This window comes from Carex rostrata, chromosome 16 (genome assembly GCF_964058835.1).
Source record: "Carex rostrata chromosome 16, lpCarRost1.2, whole genome shotgun sequence".
In the NCBI taxonomy this organism is placed as follows: domain Eukaryota; kingdom Viridiplantae; phylum Streptophyta; class Magnoliopsida; order Poales; family Cyperaceae; genus Carex; species Carex rostrata.
The window spans coordinates 7,831,223-7,850,527 of NC_135933.1; the positions used below are offsets into that span (position 1 = coordinate 7,831,223).

General features: G+C 32.8%; 2 protein-coding genes across 2 annotated transcripts; both read right to left on the minus strand.

Annotated features, from left to right (window-relative positions):
* LOC144567632 (uncharacterized) lies at positions 1-3,005 on the minus strand. Its single transcript, XM_078317807.1, has 5 exons — positions 2,956-3,005; positions 1,687-2,134; positions 1,191-1,312; positions 796-859; positions 1-624 (listed from the first exon to the last, which is right to left on the minus strand). The coding sequence occupies exons 3-5, from the start codon at positions 1,299-1,301 to the stop codon at positions 65-67; spliced, it is 735 nt and encodes a 244-aa protein (XP_078173933.1). The 5' UTR covers positions 1,302-1,312; positions 1,687-2,134; positions 2,956-3,005; the 3' UTR covers positions 1-64.
* Positions 3,006-14,060: 11,055 nt separating this feature from the next.
* On the minus strand, positions 14,061-16,913 carry LOC144567714 (Translin family protein). The gene is made up of 7 exons (XM_078317878.1): positions 16,479-16,913; positions 16,283-16,379; positions 16,076-16,191; positions 15,927-15,971; positions 15,722-15,747; positions 14,807-14,942; positions 14,061-14,481 (listed from the first exon to the last, which is right to left on the minus strand). The coding sequence occupies exons 1-7, from the start codon at positions 16,828-16,830 to the stop codon at positions 14,357-14,359; spliced, it is 897 nt and encodes a 298-aa protein (XP_078174004.1). The 5' UTR covers positions 16,831-16,913; the 3' UTR covers positions 14,061-14,356.
* Positions 16,914-19,305: the final 2,392 nt, after the last annotated feature.

Below are 19,305 nucleotides of genomic sequence, written 5' to 3' on the forward strand. Positions count from 1 at the left end.
GATCATTAGACTCGTTGTAAATACGTTTTTTATCAATGGAATTGTTAGTAGGCATTTGAAGCCACTAACCTTCAAAAAAAAAAAGTTGTACCAAACCTTTTGAAGGAGGCATAACAGCCTTTCTTGATTTATATTTCCTTTTCTCTTTGGGCTTGCACCACCCCTCATCGATGTACCTGAGAGGCGCCCTGTGCACTCTCTGGCTTCTTCTCCCACTTTCTCTTTCCTCTTCGGAGAATGATGATCTCTTTACCCTCCTTTTCACAATTTGTGTCCCCTCCCGGGTCTGAGAGCCACTCTTTCTCTTCTTCTTTCCACTTCCTAGTGTGCTCTCTTCCTCCTCTTTGGTGCACAACAGATTAGGATCTATCTCCCCAGCATAATGACCATCCGTCAGTGCCAGAGGTGGGTAACTGGAACACTCGTCTGATGGTGGGATCCACAAAGAAATATCATTTTGACCGCACTCAAGTCCTGGTATATCAGGAGAGTTCCCGCCAGCAGTGGCAAAGTATGTGAGCCATTCATTGAGTGAATAATTCGGATCAGAGGTAGATATCCTGAAGATGTCATCTTGAAAGCTTCCTTCAATCTGGGGGTTTTCCCAAGGTGTGTTCGCTACAACTAGAAGGACAATAAAAAGTGCAAAAAAAAACTGGTAAGAAACTAAATAGAAATGATTGAGACAAAAAAAGCCATCTTATGGAAGTTAAGCATTGTATCTCGGAGTTATATGGATTGATCATGAAAGTTTTCATGACTCCAATGGACAAGTAGAAGACAAAATCAACATACCTAAAGCAGAATTTGAAGTGGTGCCTGGGATTCCAAATTCTTGCAATGCAGTGCTATCAGAAAACTTGAGAGGAGATTTTATATTACTGACCAAGAATATTTTGAAATCAAATCCAAACAAAGTAATGGGCATATACATATAAGAGGGGCTTTTAATATTTAGATGTTAGATCCCAATGAGGGAGGCAAGTGGCTTGAAAGTTTTTCAAAAAAATATGCTTACTGTTGCTATGATTTTTTTAAGAAAATTAAAAATATGCTTGTAATAACTGCAAGATTGTCCCAACCTAATTTTTTTTCGACCATATGATATTTCCTGGCTCTGATTTTGTTAGATCCTCAATTAAATGCAAATTCTGTTGTAGCTAAGTGAACCGTTGTAAGAGAAACCATACCTCGGGACAGTATTCCAAGGTCAACTGCATGGTGTTTTCTTGCTTCCATTCCAACTGACACATATCTTTGACTAAGCAATTAGATACACTTCTTTCATTGGCCACAATCATATCATATCCAGCTAAAAAGAGGTAAAGGAAAAAAAACAATGTCAGTTTATAGAGGTGGAGTAACTATGATCTAAAGATTTCAAATATATAAATGCAACTTCACAATTAGAGTGCCAAATTCAAGTTCTGCATTTTAATTTGCATGATTATGTAGTATGCACATGGCTACTTATTTCCAATATTTTGCTTCAATGCTGAAAGTTTATACAGGCATGCATTACTATTAAACCTGATTGGTGTGGTACAATACAGTTCTGTAGTGACATTAAAAAGTGGCAGTAGTGGGGCACTTACCATGATAACTAAACCAAGACTCCACAGAATTAATGGCATTCAGCATAATCCTTTGTCAATAATTAAACACATGTAGGCAGGAGTATTTTACCAGAATGAGTGTTCCAATAGCTGTCAATACCAGAGAACCTGTCAACTGCCAAAGAAGTGCAAACAGCATCGCTTCCCCCAAGAATTGACTGAAGTGGCTGATAAAGAAACTCCACCTCTGGAATCTTATTTTCATAAATTGAGTTGTCCTCTCCACCTTCCTACAATGAATTTTTCAGAAAGATTCCAGCATCAATTTTCAAATCATACAATCAACTCTGTGGAATACTCCAAAGGTGTAAGCCAAACTGCCAAGGATAATTCATAACCTGTAGGAAATAATATCAGAATAGACTGGCCAACATAACACTGACTATATAAATAAACCTCCACAATTTGCAAACCTTGCTAGAATTCAGATGAGCAAGTTGTAGTACAGAATAATCCCATTCTTCGTGTGGAATTTCAGAGAGATCCATCTCATCTCATGTACTGATCAGACCTAGCAGCTACAAAAACAAGGATAAGAAAAGGAAGTTTCAAATGAATATCATTACCTTAACTAAAAGAATTTTAAGATTGAAATATCGTATTGTTATCAGCACATGCAAGTCAGCAACTTGACAATTAAGTGGAAATCCAGAATATGACTTGCAATGCAGTTTTTGTGTTTCTTCATAATAAATGAAGATAGTAGGAGAACGGATTGTTCATAGAAAAGAGGAGCATGATATGGTACATACTGTATGAAGAACAAACAGAGTGCAATTAATTAGTGCACAGACACTTCAGCTTATTTCCATCCCACCCTATGATCCCGTGTCACTCAATGTGCATGTGCGCGATTGTGTGTTTGCTTGTCAAAGAGAGCTTGGGGTTAATCTTTTGTAAGTTGCAAGTAATTACAAAAATAATTACCCAAACCCTTCCATTCATGTCACCAAACCCAACTCATAACCCTTAAACCCTAGATATTTCTTACACACGGGAGAATAAACAGCAGAGAGAGAACTAACTAAACAACCAGGCGATTTGACACTACAATTCAACCAACAACAAAGGTTAATAGATATTTTCTCAATGCGTGCAAATTTTAACAAATGCTGGAAAAACGCAAGTAAAATAAACTTCGCCACTTAGTGTCCTTGGTGAATCTATGGATTTCAATTCGGAAAAAGACAGAGGAGCAATTATAAAGCTCAACACTCTCAAGTAAAAGTAAATAAAATGAACTTCACTAATTTAGCGTCAAAAAAAGCACAGACTTAAGTACACCATCGACATTATAAATTTAAGATCAAACCAATGGATTAACAACTGAAGATCTTACATATCTCACCGTGTGTCAACTTCAATTCCTGCTGGAACTCCCTCTTCTAACACTGGACGATAAACAGAGAAGAGAGACGAGAAGGGAACTGGTTGCTACTTATAGCATGGCTTTTCATTTCGCCTTCTCGACTTTGTTTCTCTGTGAGAATCATGACCAAGTCTGGTCTATTTCCCTGTTGGTAGATCGGTGGGAATCTACAGAGGGACATCGGGTAAATATTGTCACAGATCTATTTGTGCTTAATGCAGCGCAAAGACTATAGAATCGAAAGAGCGCTGCGTATGATTCTTGCGCTGCATGAAGTGTAAATTACTCTGTTAAATCATTTACCAATATCGGGCCTACACACTACACTGGACTGGTTGAGTTGCTGAAACGAGTCTACGCTGCCGCAACTCAAACCGGACGCGAGACGGGTCAGGAAAGCTGTATTGGAAAATTGGGACAGGTTTAATCTGGGGTCCGGTGATGTGAAAGTATATGTACTGCAGGAGATATTTTTTTGTCGCGTTATGTTTTATTCAATTTGAAAACGAAAAGCTCTTTTCAACCGTCCGATTTCACAAGCCGCCGTTAGATCTGTGAGAAAACAAGAGATTTTTGAAAAATTCAAAGAATATATCTTTTTAGTTGACCTGTTTGGCACCAAAATTTGTAATTAGCAATTCAAAAAAAAAAAAAGTCAAAGTTAATATTGAAAAAATCTCAAACTTAGATGAAATATGAGTAGAACTAGGGTGTTCTTAAGTTCACCGAGTCCTTTAGTGAATATAAGTCTAAAACTTATTGAATCGGTTTTAAATGACGAATTCGAACTGTTAAAATCCACCTATTTTACAAGTGATGCGTCTACGGGTGAAAATTTTAAACATTTAAATTAATTTAGTACAAAGTCAAGCGAACAACATTAAAGTGTTAATAAATTAATTTTGAATGCATTAATTTTGTGAATCTTTTTTAAACTACTTGACTCTATGCAAAATTAATTAAAAAATTAAAAAAATTTACATGTAGACCATCACTCGTAAGATAGACGGATTTCAACGGTTCATATTCATCGTTTGAGACCAATCTGATGGATTTTAGACTTAAGTTCACCAAAAGACTTGGTAAATTTAAGAACACCCTAGTTCTACTCCTGAAATATAGATTAATTTGCGCACCAGTGAAGATTGAATGCAGACTAAATATGCACACCCGCCTGAGGGACAGATCTAATCCCGATTTTTTTATTTATATCTAAAAAATTATATAAATTTAAAAAACTAACCAAACCGCTTGTTTTTTTTCCAAAACTACCCAAACCGGAAAAAAAAATTTCCGGTTTCAATACCAATTTCCGGAAAAAAAATTCCCGGAAATTGAATCCTAAATCCGGAATAATTTTTTCCGGATTTAGTTTTTTTTTTTTTCCGACAAAAATTTTTATAGGAAATTTTTTTTTCATTTTTCAGTTTTTATTTATAATTTATTTATTTTTTGTATTGAAGTATTACAAATATTTAATATATTTAAAAAAAAATAGATGGAATACTATATAATTTGATTTATTCGAAAGACTGCTACAAATAATCCGGATCACCATTTTTCATGCCGGATTTTTTATGACCGTAAGAAAAATTAATATAATATAATATATGTATATGTATATATAATATAATATATATTTTAAAATGTCCTTGCATATCAAATTTTATATTTTTTTTGAATTTTTTTACTATTTATTAAGTATTTAACAAAATCGCTATATTCATACCATTGAATTTTTGTACCCATCTTAATAAATAGTAAAAAAATTTAGAAATATGTAAAATTTGATCTGTAAGCACATTTTAAAATATCCATCATGTTGAACGGTTTGGATTGACTGTTTGAACTTTGAAAACTTTGAAAATACCGATCGTTGAATGCCTACCGTTAAATGAAAACTTAAACTAAATTTGTAAGACACTAAACGAGGGTTCCAATACCTCATCATACCTCATATTTTATATCTTCATTTTCATATATATTATATTATATATACATATATTATATTATATATACATATATTACATTATATTTTTTTTTTTACTGCCGTAAAAAATTCGGCATGAAAAATGTTGATCCGGATTATTTGTAGCATTCTTTCGAATAAATCAAATTATATAGTATTCCATCTATTTTTTTAAAAATATATTAAATATTTGTAATACTTCAATACAAAAAATAAATAAAAACTGAAAAAAAAAAATTTCGGAAAAAAAAAAATTTCCTAAAAAAAAATTTCCTGAAAAAAGAAAAGAAAAGAAATCCTAAATCCGGAAAAAATTATTCCGGATTTAGGATCCAATTTCCGGAAAAAAAAATTTCGGAAATTTTTTTTCCGGTTTGGATAGTTTTGGAAAAAAACAAGCGGTTTGGTTAGTTTTTTAAATTTATATAATTTTTTGGATATAAATAAAAAAATCGGATCTAATCTATGTATCCTTCCTTTCAGTAATCAGGATCTCCCGATTTTATTTTAATATCCAACTTTAAATAAAAATATAAAATATATTGAGGTTAGGCTGGTTAGCTACGTATTTTTAAAATTGTCCAGAACAGTCATTTATTGGCCGGTTAGATTAAAAATACGGACCGGACAAAAATGACAGGTTAAGTTTTCTTTTTCTTTTTTAAATATTCGTTACATTACTTTTTTGATGTATAATTAGTATAATTATATTAAAATATGCTAAATTAGACTAATTTTTTTTTCTTTTTGGATACTCTTATTGTTTGATTTTGATCTATATTACACTCTGATCGGAATGGTAGCATAATAAAATTTCAATTCATTTCAATAGAATAGAGTAGAAAAGAGATGATTTGAAATTGAATTTTGATGATTGGAATGCTTAATTTAGAAAGAAGAAATGATTTGAAGATAAATTAAAAAAAACCATAAGTTTCAACTTATTTACACTAATTGCCATTCAAACTTTCTCACTTTCTGTTCCCATTCGCATCTTTTTCTCCCCCTCTTCATCTCCCTATCCACTGCTCCTCCTCCCAACATCTAGTCCAGATTTTTCTCTCCATCTACTCCTATACTTCGAATAAGAGTTAAGTAGTACTAACTTTGAAAAAAAACTAGAAACATTTGGAGAGGAGATAATCTCCTGTCTTGAGAGCCCCTCCACTGTGCCTCTTATCCCTAGCAACAGAACTGTACAGTGAGAAGACGCTATTCTTGGACCTAGCAACAGATTTTTCTCCCTCTCCACTGTGCCTCTTGTCCAATACATTCTAGATTTATCTCTACTGGAGAAGACAAGGACAGAATAGACTTTTCATGCTAGTAAATTGAATTCTTGCCAAATACCATCCTTTCTCCTGTGACTTTTTCACAGGATTTGACGCTCCTGAAATCCCATCAAATCGTTTCTCAATCAGCTTATTGGAAAAGAATTCTAATTCCATTTCTTGTTTGAGCATGAACCGCTCGTTCCGATCAGGGGGTTAGTCTTACAGTAATTCCGACACAATCCGAATCCAAAATCCATTAAAAATGAGTAAATAAATAAATATTATTTGAAATATTTTAAAGCTAAATGAGAAAAAAAAATCTTTTAGACGGATGTTATGAATGCTTCAACAATTTCAATATGTGTCTTTTTGTTATAATGCATCTATTTCAATTTTTTATCTAAGACATCTCTCGTAAACATGCGAGGTTAAGACAATGGATAAGGTAAGAGAGACGATATCTTCACTGAAAAGACGAAAAACGACAACGAAACTTTAAACGGCCATAAAACGACACTCGAGTATCTGATTTCAACAAATGACCACTTTTCGGAAACTTGTGAAAATTGCAAGCGTCGTTGACAACCATGTCGTTTCAAAATTCATAATTGTAAAAAAAACAAAAGGAAGAGCCTCAAAACTTGAGTTGAAGTTTCTGATTAAGTTTTTTATTTCTAATTTTCAATCTAAGTACCTCAGTAAATTGGTTATATAATGAACTTGTAGAATACCAACTTTTACTATATTTTGAAATTATCTAAAATTTGTGGTACAAAATGACTTCAAAATTAAAGAAAATTGTCAATATTTTATAAAAGAAAACAAAAGTATAATTTAGCATAATTTAGTGTATTGTAGCATAATTTAGCATTTAAGCTAAATTTAGTATAATTATGCTAAATTTAGCGTAATTTAGTGTTATTTAGCATATTTTAGCGTAATTAGCGTATTTTAGTATAATTAGTGTAATTCAGTGTAATTTAACATAATTCAACGTAATTTGGCTTAATTTAGCGTATTTTAGTATAATTATGCTAATTATATATTAAAAGAAGTAATCTATCAAATATTTATCAAATATTTAAAAAAAAAAAACTGACCGCAAATATTTTGACAGGTTCGAATTTTTAATTTAACTTGCTAAAAAATAATCGGTCTGAACATTTTTTAAAAATACCCAGTTAATCTGAGTATATCTCAATCTTTTATTTTTTTTTGGTAAATTTGAGTGAAACGGAGCAAAAGCATTGGTTGAAAATAAAATAAAATATGCATATAACTTGAGTGGGCGCAGATGGTAAATTGGTAATGGTCAAACTCTAGTTCCAAGACAATAGTTTTTTTTTTTTTTTTTATAAGAGATTTGTACTGAATTTGATGACCATAACTCTATAAATTGAATGTTTGAAAATAAAATAAAATATGCATATAACTTGAGTGTAGGGGCGGATCTAAGTATATGTCAGGGGAAAATCACTCTATGATTTTAAAAATTTTAATTATGTGTATTAAAATTTAATTAAACTCTTTGAATTTTTTGGACTTTTATACAGTCTAGCATCCCTCATAAATGTACAAATATGTATTGGTAGTCTAGTGATTTGAGTTCTAATTAGTATGTGTAAGGACATGGGTTCAATTCCCCCACATTTTCTTAACTTTTTTTATATATAACATTTTATAGATTAGCCCCCCCTTATTCAAATTTTCTAGTTCCGCCCCTGCTTGAGTGGGCAGATGGTAATGGTCAAACTCTAGTTCTAAGACTAGCTTTTTTTCATAAGAGACGCTGGGTTTGGTGAATATAATTTTAAAAAATGTTATAATTGACTTTAAATGACAAATATATACCGATTATATTTCAAGAGTGATGTGAATAAATGTAAAATTTGAAAATATTGAATTTATTTAGTTTAAAGTTAGCAGTCAAAAAATAATGAAAAACGAATGTATATTAAGGGTGAAAATAGAGCGAATTCGGAGCGAATAATGCTGATACCATATCCGTATCCGCATTTCAATGAACGGATACAAATACAGATACGGATAGTAAATGAATATCAAAATTGTTTTGTTTTGTTTTGTTTTTCTCAAACAATTAAAAGGGATGCATCCTTGTAAAAGTTCATAACTATTTGAAGTTCAGTTTATACCAAATCAAGAAGTCAAATTTAAATATACTAAAATTAAGGGAGGTGATAACTGCATCCATACCCTATTGTGGTTAAATTCTGTAATTAGTGACTTTTGATCAGGATTAACTTTTAGAAGGTCACTGATATATATACAATTGCCGCTATTTGGCGCGTGCAAGTTTTAATGCCGTTGTGTGCAATTTTTTATACACAAGTACATAACATATCACGTTTTTATATCTAACATATCAAGTCTTTATGATTATTGAACATATCAACTCTATATGAAGACTGGACAGTTGGCACTAGTTAGGCTTTAATATGAATTAGAACTAGAGTGTTCTTAAGTTCACCAAGTTCTTTGGTGAACTCAAGTCTAAAATCTATTAAATCGTCTTCAACTGATAAATTCGAACCGTTGAAATCCGTCTACCTTACGAGTGATACTTCTACATGTGAAAATTTTAAACATTCGAATTAATTTAGTATAATGTCAAGCGGTCAAAATTAGAAAGTTAATAAATTAATTTTAATGCATTCATTTTTTGAACATTTTTTGACTCTATGCAAAATTAATTTCAAAATTAAATATTTTTACATGTAGACGCATTACCTATAAGGTAGGTGAATTTTAACAATTCGGATTCGTTATTTGAAACTAATTTGATGGGTTTTAGACTTGAGTTTATCAAGAAGCTTCGTGAACTTAAGAACACCCTAGTTCTACTCTCTCTTTTTTGAAAAACTTGGCAGTGGCTACCAAGGTGCTAGTTCTCCTCTCTCTCTCTCTCTCTCTCTCTCTATATATATATATATATATATAGTAAAGCTAGGGTGTGATGTGCTCACCAAGAGAATTTGGTGAGCATAACTCCAAAAGTTCATCGGATCGACTTCAAACGTCAAATCTAAACCGTTGAAATTCATGTGCTTCATGAGTGATGCATGTGCATGCAAAATTTTGAAAGTTTTGAGTTTATTTGCTACACAGTCAATCGGTCAAATAAATAATAAAAATTGACTATATAAAACAACTTATAAATTAACTTAATAAAATATTCATTTCTTTGACCGCTTGACCGTGTAGCAAATGAACTCGAAACTTTCAAAATTTTCCATGCACATGCATCACTCGTGAAGCACATGGATTTCAACGGTTTGGATTCGGCGTTTAAAGTCGATCCAATAAAATTTTGGAGTTGTGCTCACCAAACTCTCTTGGTGAGCACATCACACCCTAGTTTTACTCCTATATATATATAGGAATATGCCAGCTATATATGCATAGCATAGAGCCCCTCCATGCAATGCCTTGGATTTCGACTTTTCAAAATTCTAACGGTCGATCCAAACCGTTCATTTTGTTCTCCATATTAATATGTGTTTGGGGACCAAATTTTATATTTTTTGGAATTTTTTTACTATTTCTTTAGATTTATTGAAAATCGCTGTTTTCAGCAAATCTGGACCATAAAAAAACAGCGATTTTCAATAAATCTAAAGAAATAGTAAAAAAATTCAAAAAAATGTAAAATTTGGTCCCCAAATACATATTAATATGGAGAACAAGATGAACGGTTCGGATCGACCGTTAGGATTTTGAAAAGTCAAAATCCAAGACGTTGCATGGAGGGGCTCTATGCTATGCATAACATGCTAGCATATTCCTATATATATATATATATATATATATAGAGTACGGCTAACGCGCTTCCTCTAGCATATGGGCCGAAATTCTTCCGGTGGAAATTTGAAATTTCAAAATCCAAAAAGTCGATCTGAACCGTTCATCTTCTTCTTCATATTAATATCTGCTTGGAGACCAAATTTTACATTTTTCTGAAATTTTTTACTATTTATTAAGCCATTTTGAAAATCGCTGATCCAACGGTGGCTTACCAAACAGTAAAAATCAGAAGCTACCGTTGGATCAGCGATTTTCAAAATGGCTTAATAAATAGTAAAAAATTTCAGAAAAATGTAAAATTTGGTCTCCAAGCAGATATTAATATGGGGAAGAAGATGAACGGTTCAGATCGACTTTTTGGATTTTGAAATTTCAAATTTCCACCGGAAGCATTTCGGCCCATATGCTAGAGGAAGCGCGTTAGCCGTACTCTATATATATATAGAGTTAGGCTGGGGTGCTATGGATAGCATAGTGGCCTCTATGCTACGGCTCAATATTCGAGTTTTCAAAATTCAAACGGTCAATCCGAACCGTTCATCTTATTCTCCATATTAATATCTGCTTGGAGACCAAATTTTACATTTTTCTGAATTTTTTTACTATTTATTAAGTATTTTACAAAATTGTTGATCCAACGGTGGCTGCACAAAACAGTAAAACCGTTGGATTAGCGATTTTCAAAATGGCTTAATAAATAGTAAAATAATTCAGAAAATTATAAAATTTGGTCTCCAAGCAGATATTAATATGGAGAATAAGATGAACGGTTCGGATCGATTGTTTGGATTTTGAAAACTCGAATATTGAGCCGTAGCATAGAGGCCACTATGCTATCCATAGCACCCCAGCCTAACTCTATATATATATATATATAGATATAGAGGTTGGCTACTCTACTTTCATAATATGAGGGCATATGCTTATAAGTTATTTTTGCGTTTTCAATGTTCAAATGGTCGATTTGAAGCACTCAATATGTTCTTCATACTAGAATGTGCTTGGAGACCAAATTTTATATTTTTTGAAAAGTTTTTACTATTTTTTAATAATTTTTCAAAACAGTCATAAAAAATAATAATAAAATAATAAAAAATATGAAAAAACTCAGTTTTGAAAAATTCTGAAAAAATAGTAAATTTTTTTTCAAAAAATATAAAATTTGGTTCCCAAACACATATTAATATGAAGAACATGTTTAGCACTTCATATCAATCATTTGGACATTGAAAACGCAAAAATGACTTATAAGCATATGCTCTCAAATAGTTATGGAAGTAGCCAACCTCTCACTCTATATATATATAGAGAGAGAGAGAGAGAGGTTGACTTGGGTGAGCCATTGAGTAAAACACGTTTGTACTCCACGTTATATTTTCATTTTGAAAATCTAAACAACTGATTCAAACCTTCCAACATGTTCTCTATATTGAAATGTGCTTGGAGACTAAATTTTACATTTTTTGAAATTTTTTTACTATTTATTAAGACACTTTGAAAATCGCTGTTTTACTGTGAACAATAAAAAATATTAAAAATTTCTGACCACCGGATTACCGATTTTTAAAGTGGCTTAATAAATAGTAACAAAAATTCAAAAAAATGTAAAATTTGGTCTCCAAGCACATTTCAATATGAAGATCGTGTTGAACGGTTCGGATCGGGTATTTGAATTTTCAAAATATAAATATAGTGTCATGGAGCAAAAACTTGTTTTACTCCATTACTCATTTTAGCCTATCTCTCTCTCTATATATATATTTTACTTGGGGAGCAGATTGGGGATGAAGGGCAAGAGCTAGAACGTTTCTCTAAAATTAATATATCACAGTTAACTAACGTTTGTTTATTTAATCTCCTGATCTTGTTCGAAAGTCGAAACGATCTAAAAGAATAATAAATTACATAAGCACGCCCCTTTGGAAATAAACAAGATCAATAATTTGAATTTGGCGTTTGAATTTTAAAGTTCAAAATATACATGTCAAAAGGAGTGTTTTACCATTTAACAGCACCGAAAATGTATTGTACTGAAACCTCGTTCTTAAATTTAATACGCGAGTATTTATCACTTTTGAAAACAAACAAATCAAGTTAAGCTTTAGTAGATAATATTTTGTGGATTTATTATCAAGGTTTCTTTTTTTATCTTGTACAAAATAAATTACAAGAACGTTTGAATGTATGTCTCACGAAAAGAAGAAAAAAAAAAACGAAATTACTCTCCCCTTTCTCATTGTTTGATTTTCAATTGTAAAAAATATTAGTAAATTAGAAAGGTTCAGCCCACTTATTACACATTAAAGTTGCAGCATCGAAAATTTCTCTTCGATTTATTATTGAAGAGGAGGGTTCAAATGCCTCCATGTTTTTGTGCCTCCACCATGCCTCCATCTCTCTCCATCATTTTCAAAGTTCAAACAGTCGATCCGAACCGCTCAACCTAACCTCCATACTAAAATATATTTGGAGACCAAATTTTATATTTTTAGGAATTTTTTTTACTATTTTTCTAGATAGGTACAAAATCAGTAAATCTGAACCATCTAAAAACAGTATTTTTGTACCTATCTAAAAAAATAGTAAAAAAATTCCTAAAAATATAAAATTTGGTCTCCAAACATATTTTAGTATGGAGGTTAAGTTGAGCGGTTCGGATCGACTGTTTGAATTTTGAAAATGATGGAGAGAAATGGAGGCATGATGGAGGCACAAAAACATGGAGGCATTTCAACCCTCCTCATTATTGAAATGTTCGAAACTCGATCAATCAATGGACCGAACAATGTAACAGTTTTCCGTGCACTTGATGCATACGAAAAGAGTCTAAAATAGTATACTGACTGAAGTCTTAATGGCTTCTCATTGCTTGATTGAAGCACGAATCTGAAAGTCTTAACATTTCTCACCCAAAATCATGAATCCGTATCCTCTCAGGTACAAACTGAACCTGACCGAAACGGTAGGTCTAGGTTTACTTTCAGCCGGTGTTTACTCGGAAGTCGGAATAACGCAAGGACAATATTATTTATACTTTGAGATTTGTGCCAATTTAAGAATCTGAACTGAGAGTAGATCTGGACCGTCACCTGGGAGGATACGGATTCCAAAATCATAGCATGGCATTCCACCATGAAAAATGCTGTATAAAAGTAAATAATTGGAACTGCCTTCATGGATTCATAGGATCCTTTTAAGGTACCTGACAATAGGGGTGTAAATAGATCGGATATTATCCGATTTGTCGGAATTTGAATCCGAAAAATTATTTAAATTATTTGATCCGTATCCATATTCATATCAAAAAAAGTATAACAAATAATGATACAGTTTAATTTCTAACTATCCGTATCCGATCGTTTAACCAAACAAATGTATTTTCTGTTCTTAAACTGCACATATTACTACCATTTTTTTTTTTGTTATACCAATGATTTATTGCTTATATTTCTTGTCACATAGTATTGATATATGATATTGTTGAGAAATTTTAAACAAAAGATGTAACTGATTCAGAAAAAGTTGCAATCGCACGATCATAATGCAGTTGGTTCAAGGTTCTTTTAGTTTTTTTTTGTTATTCTATATACTTAGAAAAAAAATATTATCAAGCTTAGGTTAGTATATTCTAATGAACAATATAACACAATGATATAATTAGTGACTACTATTTTTAGTAACATGATATATGTTTTGTAACCAACAAACTTATTATGAAAAATATTAGTTATAATTTGTGAATGGTTTTTTTTTATTTAGATGTTATTCTATTTCTATAATGTACATTAATAATTTATTTTTAATTATCCGAATTATATTCATACCCGTATTCGTATCCGTCCGATATCCAATCCGTTTAATATTTGATCCGTATCCATTTTCGAAACTATCCATATTTGTATCCATATTTGAGAAATATAATGGATAAGGATACGGTTTAATCACTATCCGATCCATATCCGACCGCTTACACCCATACCTAACGGGCACAATGGTCAGCCCACGCGATCTACGATCTGGACCATTCAATAAAACAAATAAACTTGTGGTCAGCCCACGTGATCCTTTACAGGGAGGTACATTAGAGGATGTAAAATCAGAGACAGGTCCAGAGAAGTCATCTCTTTCATATGATGTTCTCAGTCTAATCATTTCCTTTTGGTTTCAAATCTCTTCATCCAGACTTAACATAACCTGTACCTTTCTATACTGAAAAGTTAACAGCTAAAATTCCAGAGCAAACGAAAGAAAGAAAATCAACAATCTCCTCCTTTACCAAATAAGGTAAAAACAACCGCAATACAATTTATGGTGGTGTTACTTGGTCTCCAGTGGCATTTGCTTGACCTTGTGCTGTGCCATCCGATGCCAGACCTCGAATCTTAACATCATAGTACACTTCCTCAACCCTCCTCAGGTCGTACTTCATACCTAGCATTTAAAGTAGAGAGATTTTAACATTCCGTTGTTGGCGGGTGGTACATGAACAAAAAAGCAATTTTACTGAGAACCAATTATACCTAAAAGAAGTTGAAAGAACAATATATTATGCTCACATGGTACCTAACAGATATGGCAAACCAATTATACTGCCATGTCTGCATTTTTCTACCATGTTCAACCAATCCACATCTCTGAATTGAAATACAAACAGGTTCTTCCAAACACACAATTACACAAACACAGACACACATACAACAGGAATCAATCAGCATGCTATGTCATAATTAGGTAGGAACAGTAAGAAGATATGTACCATCAAATTTCTTGCGCAAGAAATCATTTCGAAGGTTTAACATGCGAAAAGCAGTATGTAGGTCAGTTAAGAAAGTGAGCACTTTTCTGGGGCAGTCATAATCCCCAGCTGTGACCCGATTCACCACATACCTTGGCTGATAAAATATATCATGGGTCAGTAACTCTTTCTCCCTTGTTATTTAAAATATGTCACTAGTTACCTGTACCAACCGGATGTTAAATCCATGAGTTTTATTACTGTTTTTTGGGAAGAACTTCAACAGAAGTTTCGAAACCAGCAAAAAATTGAAATGCAAAAAACCCTAGCTCAAGTATTTGCAAAGAAACACCAACTTTTTCTCATTTTGCAGTTGCAGGAGATGAGAAAGTACAGTTAAGTGGGTTATTTTAAAATCAACATACCAACACTCTAATCAAGGTCAAATCAAACAACAAATACCACTAAATCACCCTAACCTTTTTCATCTTAATATAACCACATGCACTCACAAGAAATTACTGCCAAGTGAGCTTCCAGAATACATAATTTAATTTTCTTGAATTTATCTGATTAGACGTCAAAAAATTCTACCACCATATGGATTATATGTCAAGCTGCAATGGATCTTATTTGCAACAATGATAAAGACGTTATTGATTGGAAATGAGGTCACTAAGCAATGAGCTTTTCCAGTTCTATATTAATAAGATATGTCCCGGGTCTGGAAACTCATATATAATAAGCTATAAATTAAAATACATCGCCAGAAGGAACAATTCAGTAGAAGCTCATTTTTTTCTATTTTTTATTTTGGTTCTTTTGTACAACCTAAGTTAGTGCAAAGGAAACAAAAATGATGGATTTGTCACAGGATGCAAGTAGGTATAACCACACAACTGCACCAGTTTGAGACCATAAAAAGAGAATACTTACAAATTCGTTTGACATGAAGCAGAGTCCTGGGAAAAAGATCATACAAACACAATAAGCAAGTTTCTCAAAATAAACACAGTTATTTACATTACAGTGTTGGTTACGTGACAAATAATTTAATTAATAATATTTTAATTATTGACAGATTCAGTTGCTTCAATGAATGTTATATGCAAAATAAGTTAAAATAGGTGTATAAACTCACCTGTAAGGTAATCTTCTATATCAAGACCAAAATCAGATGATCCCACTATAAATAAAAATAACATTTCGTCAGTCTAATTTACAGGTTGATAATAGAACTGAGAAGCTACAAAAAAAAAAAAATAATTGAATAAAAATAATTAGGCTCACATCCAAGTTTCTTCTCAGCCTCAGCATGCATCAAGAGAGCTCCAGTCTCAAGCCAATGAAGAAAAGCAATCAGCGAAACAACAGTCTGGGTCTCGCTCCTCCAGTCACCATGATACCTAAATCCCATAAGCTAAGATAGTTAGGCCACATTATAATAAATTTCATTAAAATTCTGCTAAAAAACCAAACAGAAAATTAAAATACTACCTATAAAACTCGCCGGGGCAGTCTTTAAGGATCTCGGCCAGCTGAACGTACAAACCCTTGACCGTCTCAATGTGACCATTAGCCTTTTCCAAAACCCCTGAAAAAAAAATTGTTGTTTGCCTCCACAATCAAAGCAAGCAGATTTACACACCAAGTTCATATAGTTGTTAAATTCAACTATAGCAAGAGCTCAAACCTGAGAGAGGGAGCGACTGGTGTACTGAAAGAAGGCAGGAGCTGAGCATCCGATTGGAGGCCTCGATCTCAGCAACAACACCGCGAATCTTCTCACGGATCCCACCGGATTCCTCGAGCTGAAGCTTGAACTCCTCGAACTGTTTCTCCATGGGGAAGGGGAAGGGAGATGGGGGAGGAACGAGGAAAGGGTCGGGCGGAGGGAAAGAGGAGAAGCGGCGAAGAGGTGGAGAGCGAGAGGGAGACGGGGTGGAGGGGAGGAGAGGGGAGACGCGAAAACCGAGAGGAGTGAGAAGAGGTTGGAGGAGGCGAGAGAGGGGAGGGGAGATACCGGTTCGATATGCGGCGCGCATGAGAAGGTTTTGGGTTTTAGGTGTGTGTGGTTTGAGCGGGCCGGTGCGAGTGCGATTTGACTGAGCGCAGTTTGGATTGCTGTGAGCCTGTGAGAACTGAGGAGCGACTTGGGAACACTTGCCCTGCTAATTCGCATCTCCCGAGATATCTCAGATTTTGAGTTCATGTGTGAAAAATCCGGACCGTTCAAATTTTTCTGCACGAATCTCAAGACAAAAAAATACTGTCCATACAAGTGTTGTAAAAAACGACTGTTTAATCTGACTAATAGGCCGATTAGTCGCTAGCGGTGATCGAACTGTTACGTAATGAATCGTTCGTTTTTGTTAATATAGCTAATTAGTTGGTCATTTTTCTTATTATTATTTTTGTATTTATCCATTATATGTATTATATTTTGCCTTATTCTAAATGATAATTTCATAAACTTTATTGATTAACAGTGAAACTAAGTTAAAATAAATTTATTTAATAAGTTTGATAATTAAATTAATTATATGAAAAGGGGAGGTAACACAATTAACTAGAAAAAAAGTCCTAGAGTTGTTGTACCCAAATGTCTAGAGTTCGATTCCCTCTTACGACTTCGCAGCTTCTGCGAAGGTTTAAAAAAATAAATAATTAAATTAATTATTTTTAATAATTATTATGTCATTCAGACATTCAATCAAAATATTTTTTTTTTAAGAATAACCGCACAAACACAACACCTCACAATTATGAGATACAAATCCGTTGTTATTCTAAAGAGAATAACAGGGTGGTACTCTCCATTTTTGTCTCTCTTATGAAAAAATGAGGAGAGAAATAAAAGAGAGAGAAGGAAGGGAGAGATAGAGAAAAGAGCACAGTTAATTGAGATTTTGAATAGCAGCATATCTCATTCTACAATTATGTTCCTCTGCAGGATCAAAATTTGAACCTCTTTCTTTCTGTATGGGAGCGAGTGCCTTTGTCACTTGCATTCTTGGATGAATTGCTCCTATATGCATTACGCTTCTCTTATATTCAAGTTTTATATCAAAATCTCAATTTACCTCGTTTCTCCATTTAAATTTAAAATTATCTCATTAAAATAGTCTTATCTAATTAATCATTAACTTTCAATTACAAAGTAAAAAGTGATCTTTTTACCCTTCTCGACAGATAGGACAGTATCTTCTTTAAACTCTTTCTCTCTAGGGCTGCTAATGAATCGAACCGGTTCGCGAATCAATGAGTTGAGCAGCTCAATGTTTCATAACGAATCGGACTTGAAACTGAAAAAAGCTCTAACTCGACTCGGCTCGCTTTTGAAAAGAAAAAGCTCGGCTCATGTAAACACTTGGCTTGATTCGGCTCGGCTCGTGAGCTCGCGAGCCAACTCATATTACATGTTGACTATGGTCTTTTATAGTTCACACAATTTTTTAACATTATTTGACAGACTTTTCTTTATGAAGGTATCTTTGGTTCAATTTTTATCATAAACAAACTCGGTACAGTTTTTACAGCTAAGTCTGGTACTGTAGGGGTGCAGAAATAGGAAGAAATAAGTTGTCAAGGTAAGTATGGGTGATCATTTCTTTAAAATAATGTCAAAATTCCGACTCTTGTTACATGTTGAAAAATTTTAAAATTTGAAAAAAAACGAAAGAAATGATCATTTTTTTCAAATTTCTTTAAAATAATTTGAAAATTGGAAAAAAATTGAAATTCGAAAAAAAATTTGAAATTCAGAAAAATTTGAAATTCGGAAAAATTTGAAATTTGAACCAAAATAAATAATCATTTTTTTCAAATGATCGTTTTTTCAAATAATCAATCTTTAAAGAAATTTGAAAAAAAAATTATCAAAGTTTTTCAACATGTAATTTAAAGTCAATAGAATATCTCTATCCCACTTGATCATTTCTTTAAAATAATTAAATGAATATTTTTTCAACATGTAATATGAGTCGGCTCGCGAGCCGAGCTGAGTTGAGCCGAGTTTTTTTCTTTTAAAAGCGAGCCGAGTTAGAGCCGAATCATTTCGCTTTTTTTTATTGAGCCGAGCCGAGTTTGAGCCGAACTTTAATCATTAGCATCCCTATCTCTCTCTGTGATTTGGTGATGAATTGTATGGTTCGTCTTAGAACAGTATGAATAAAATGCACTGCTAAAAAATAGCAAAAATTGGATTTTGAAAACGGAAAAGTGGAGGCTACATACCTATTTTAGGCTTTCTTTGAAATTCAAATTTAAACGTGTTTCCTTTTTAAAATTCTGCCCACTGCCTCATTCACTTGAATTACCGAGAATAAAATCCAAGTCTGGAAAATAGTTGATCAAGGCTTTTCTTGTTAAGAGGGCTAAAAAAGATTAAAAAAAATGATACGTTCTATATTTGTCAGAGTGAATTATAGTACTTGAAATATTTCTTAATTTGATATTTTTAGGTCCAGAAGAGCTGATTGACCGTAAATATGCTTTTTAAAACGATACTTTCTATATTC

What these genes read in the sequence shown, in the direction of transcription:
- LOC144567632 (XM_078317807.1), bottom strand. Translation starts at nt 1,301, where the DNA reads ATGATTGTGGCCAATGAAAGAAGTGTATCTAATTGCTTAGTCAAAGAT. An exon ending in CCTTGGAATACTGTCCCGAG is followed by an intron (nt 860 to 1,190) that starts GTATGGTTTCTC and finishes TCTCCTCTCAAG; the next exon opens with TTTTCTGATAGCACTGCATT. An exon ending in CACTTCAAATTCTGCTTTAG is followed by an intron (nt 625 to 795) that starts GTATGTTGATTT and finishes TTGTCCTTCTAG; the next exon opens with TTGTAGCGAACACACCTTGG.
- LOC144567714 (XM_078317878.1), bottom strand. Translation starts at nt 16,830, where the DNA reads ATGCGCGCCGCATATCGAACCGGTATCTCCCCTCCCCTCTCTCGCCTC. An exon ending in TGCCCCGGCGAGTTTTATAG is followed by an intron (nt 16,192 to 16,282) that starts GTAGTATTTTAA and finishes TATGGGATTTAG; the next exon opens with GTATCATGGTGACTGGAGGA. An exon ending in CTTGCGCAAGAAATTTGATG is followed by an intron (nt 14,482 to 14,806) that starts GTACATATCTTC and finishes TTTAAATGCTAG; the next exon opens with GTATGAAGTACGACCTGAGG.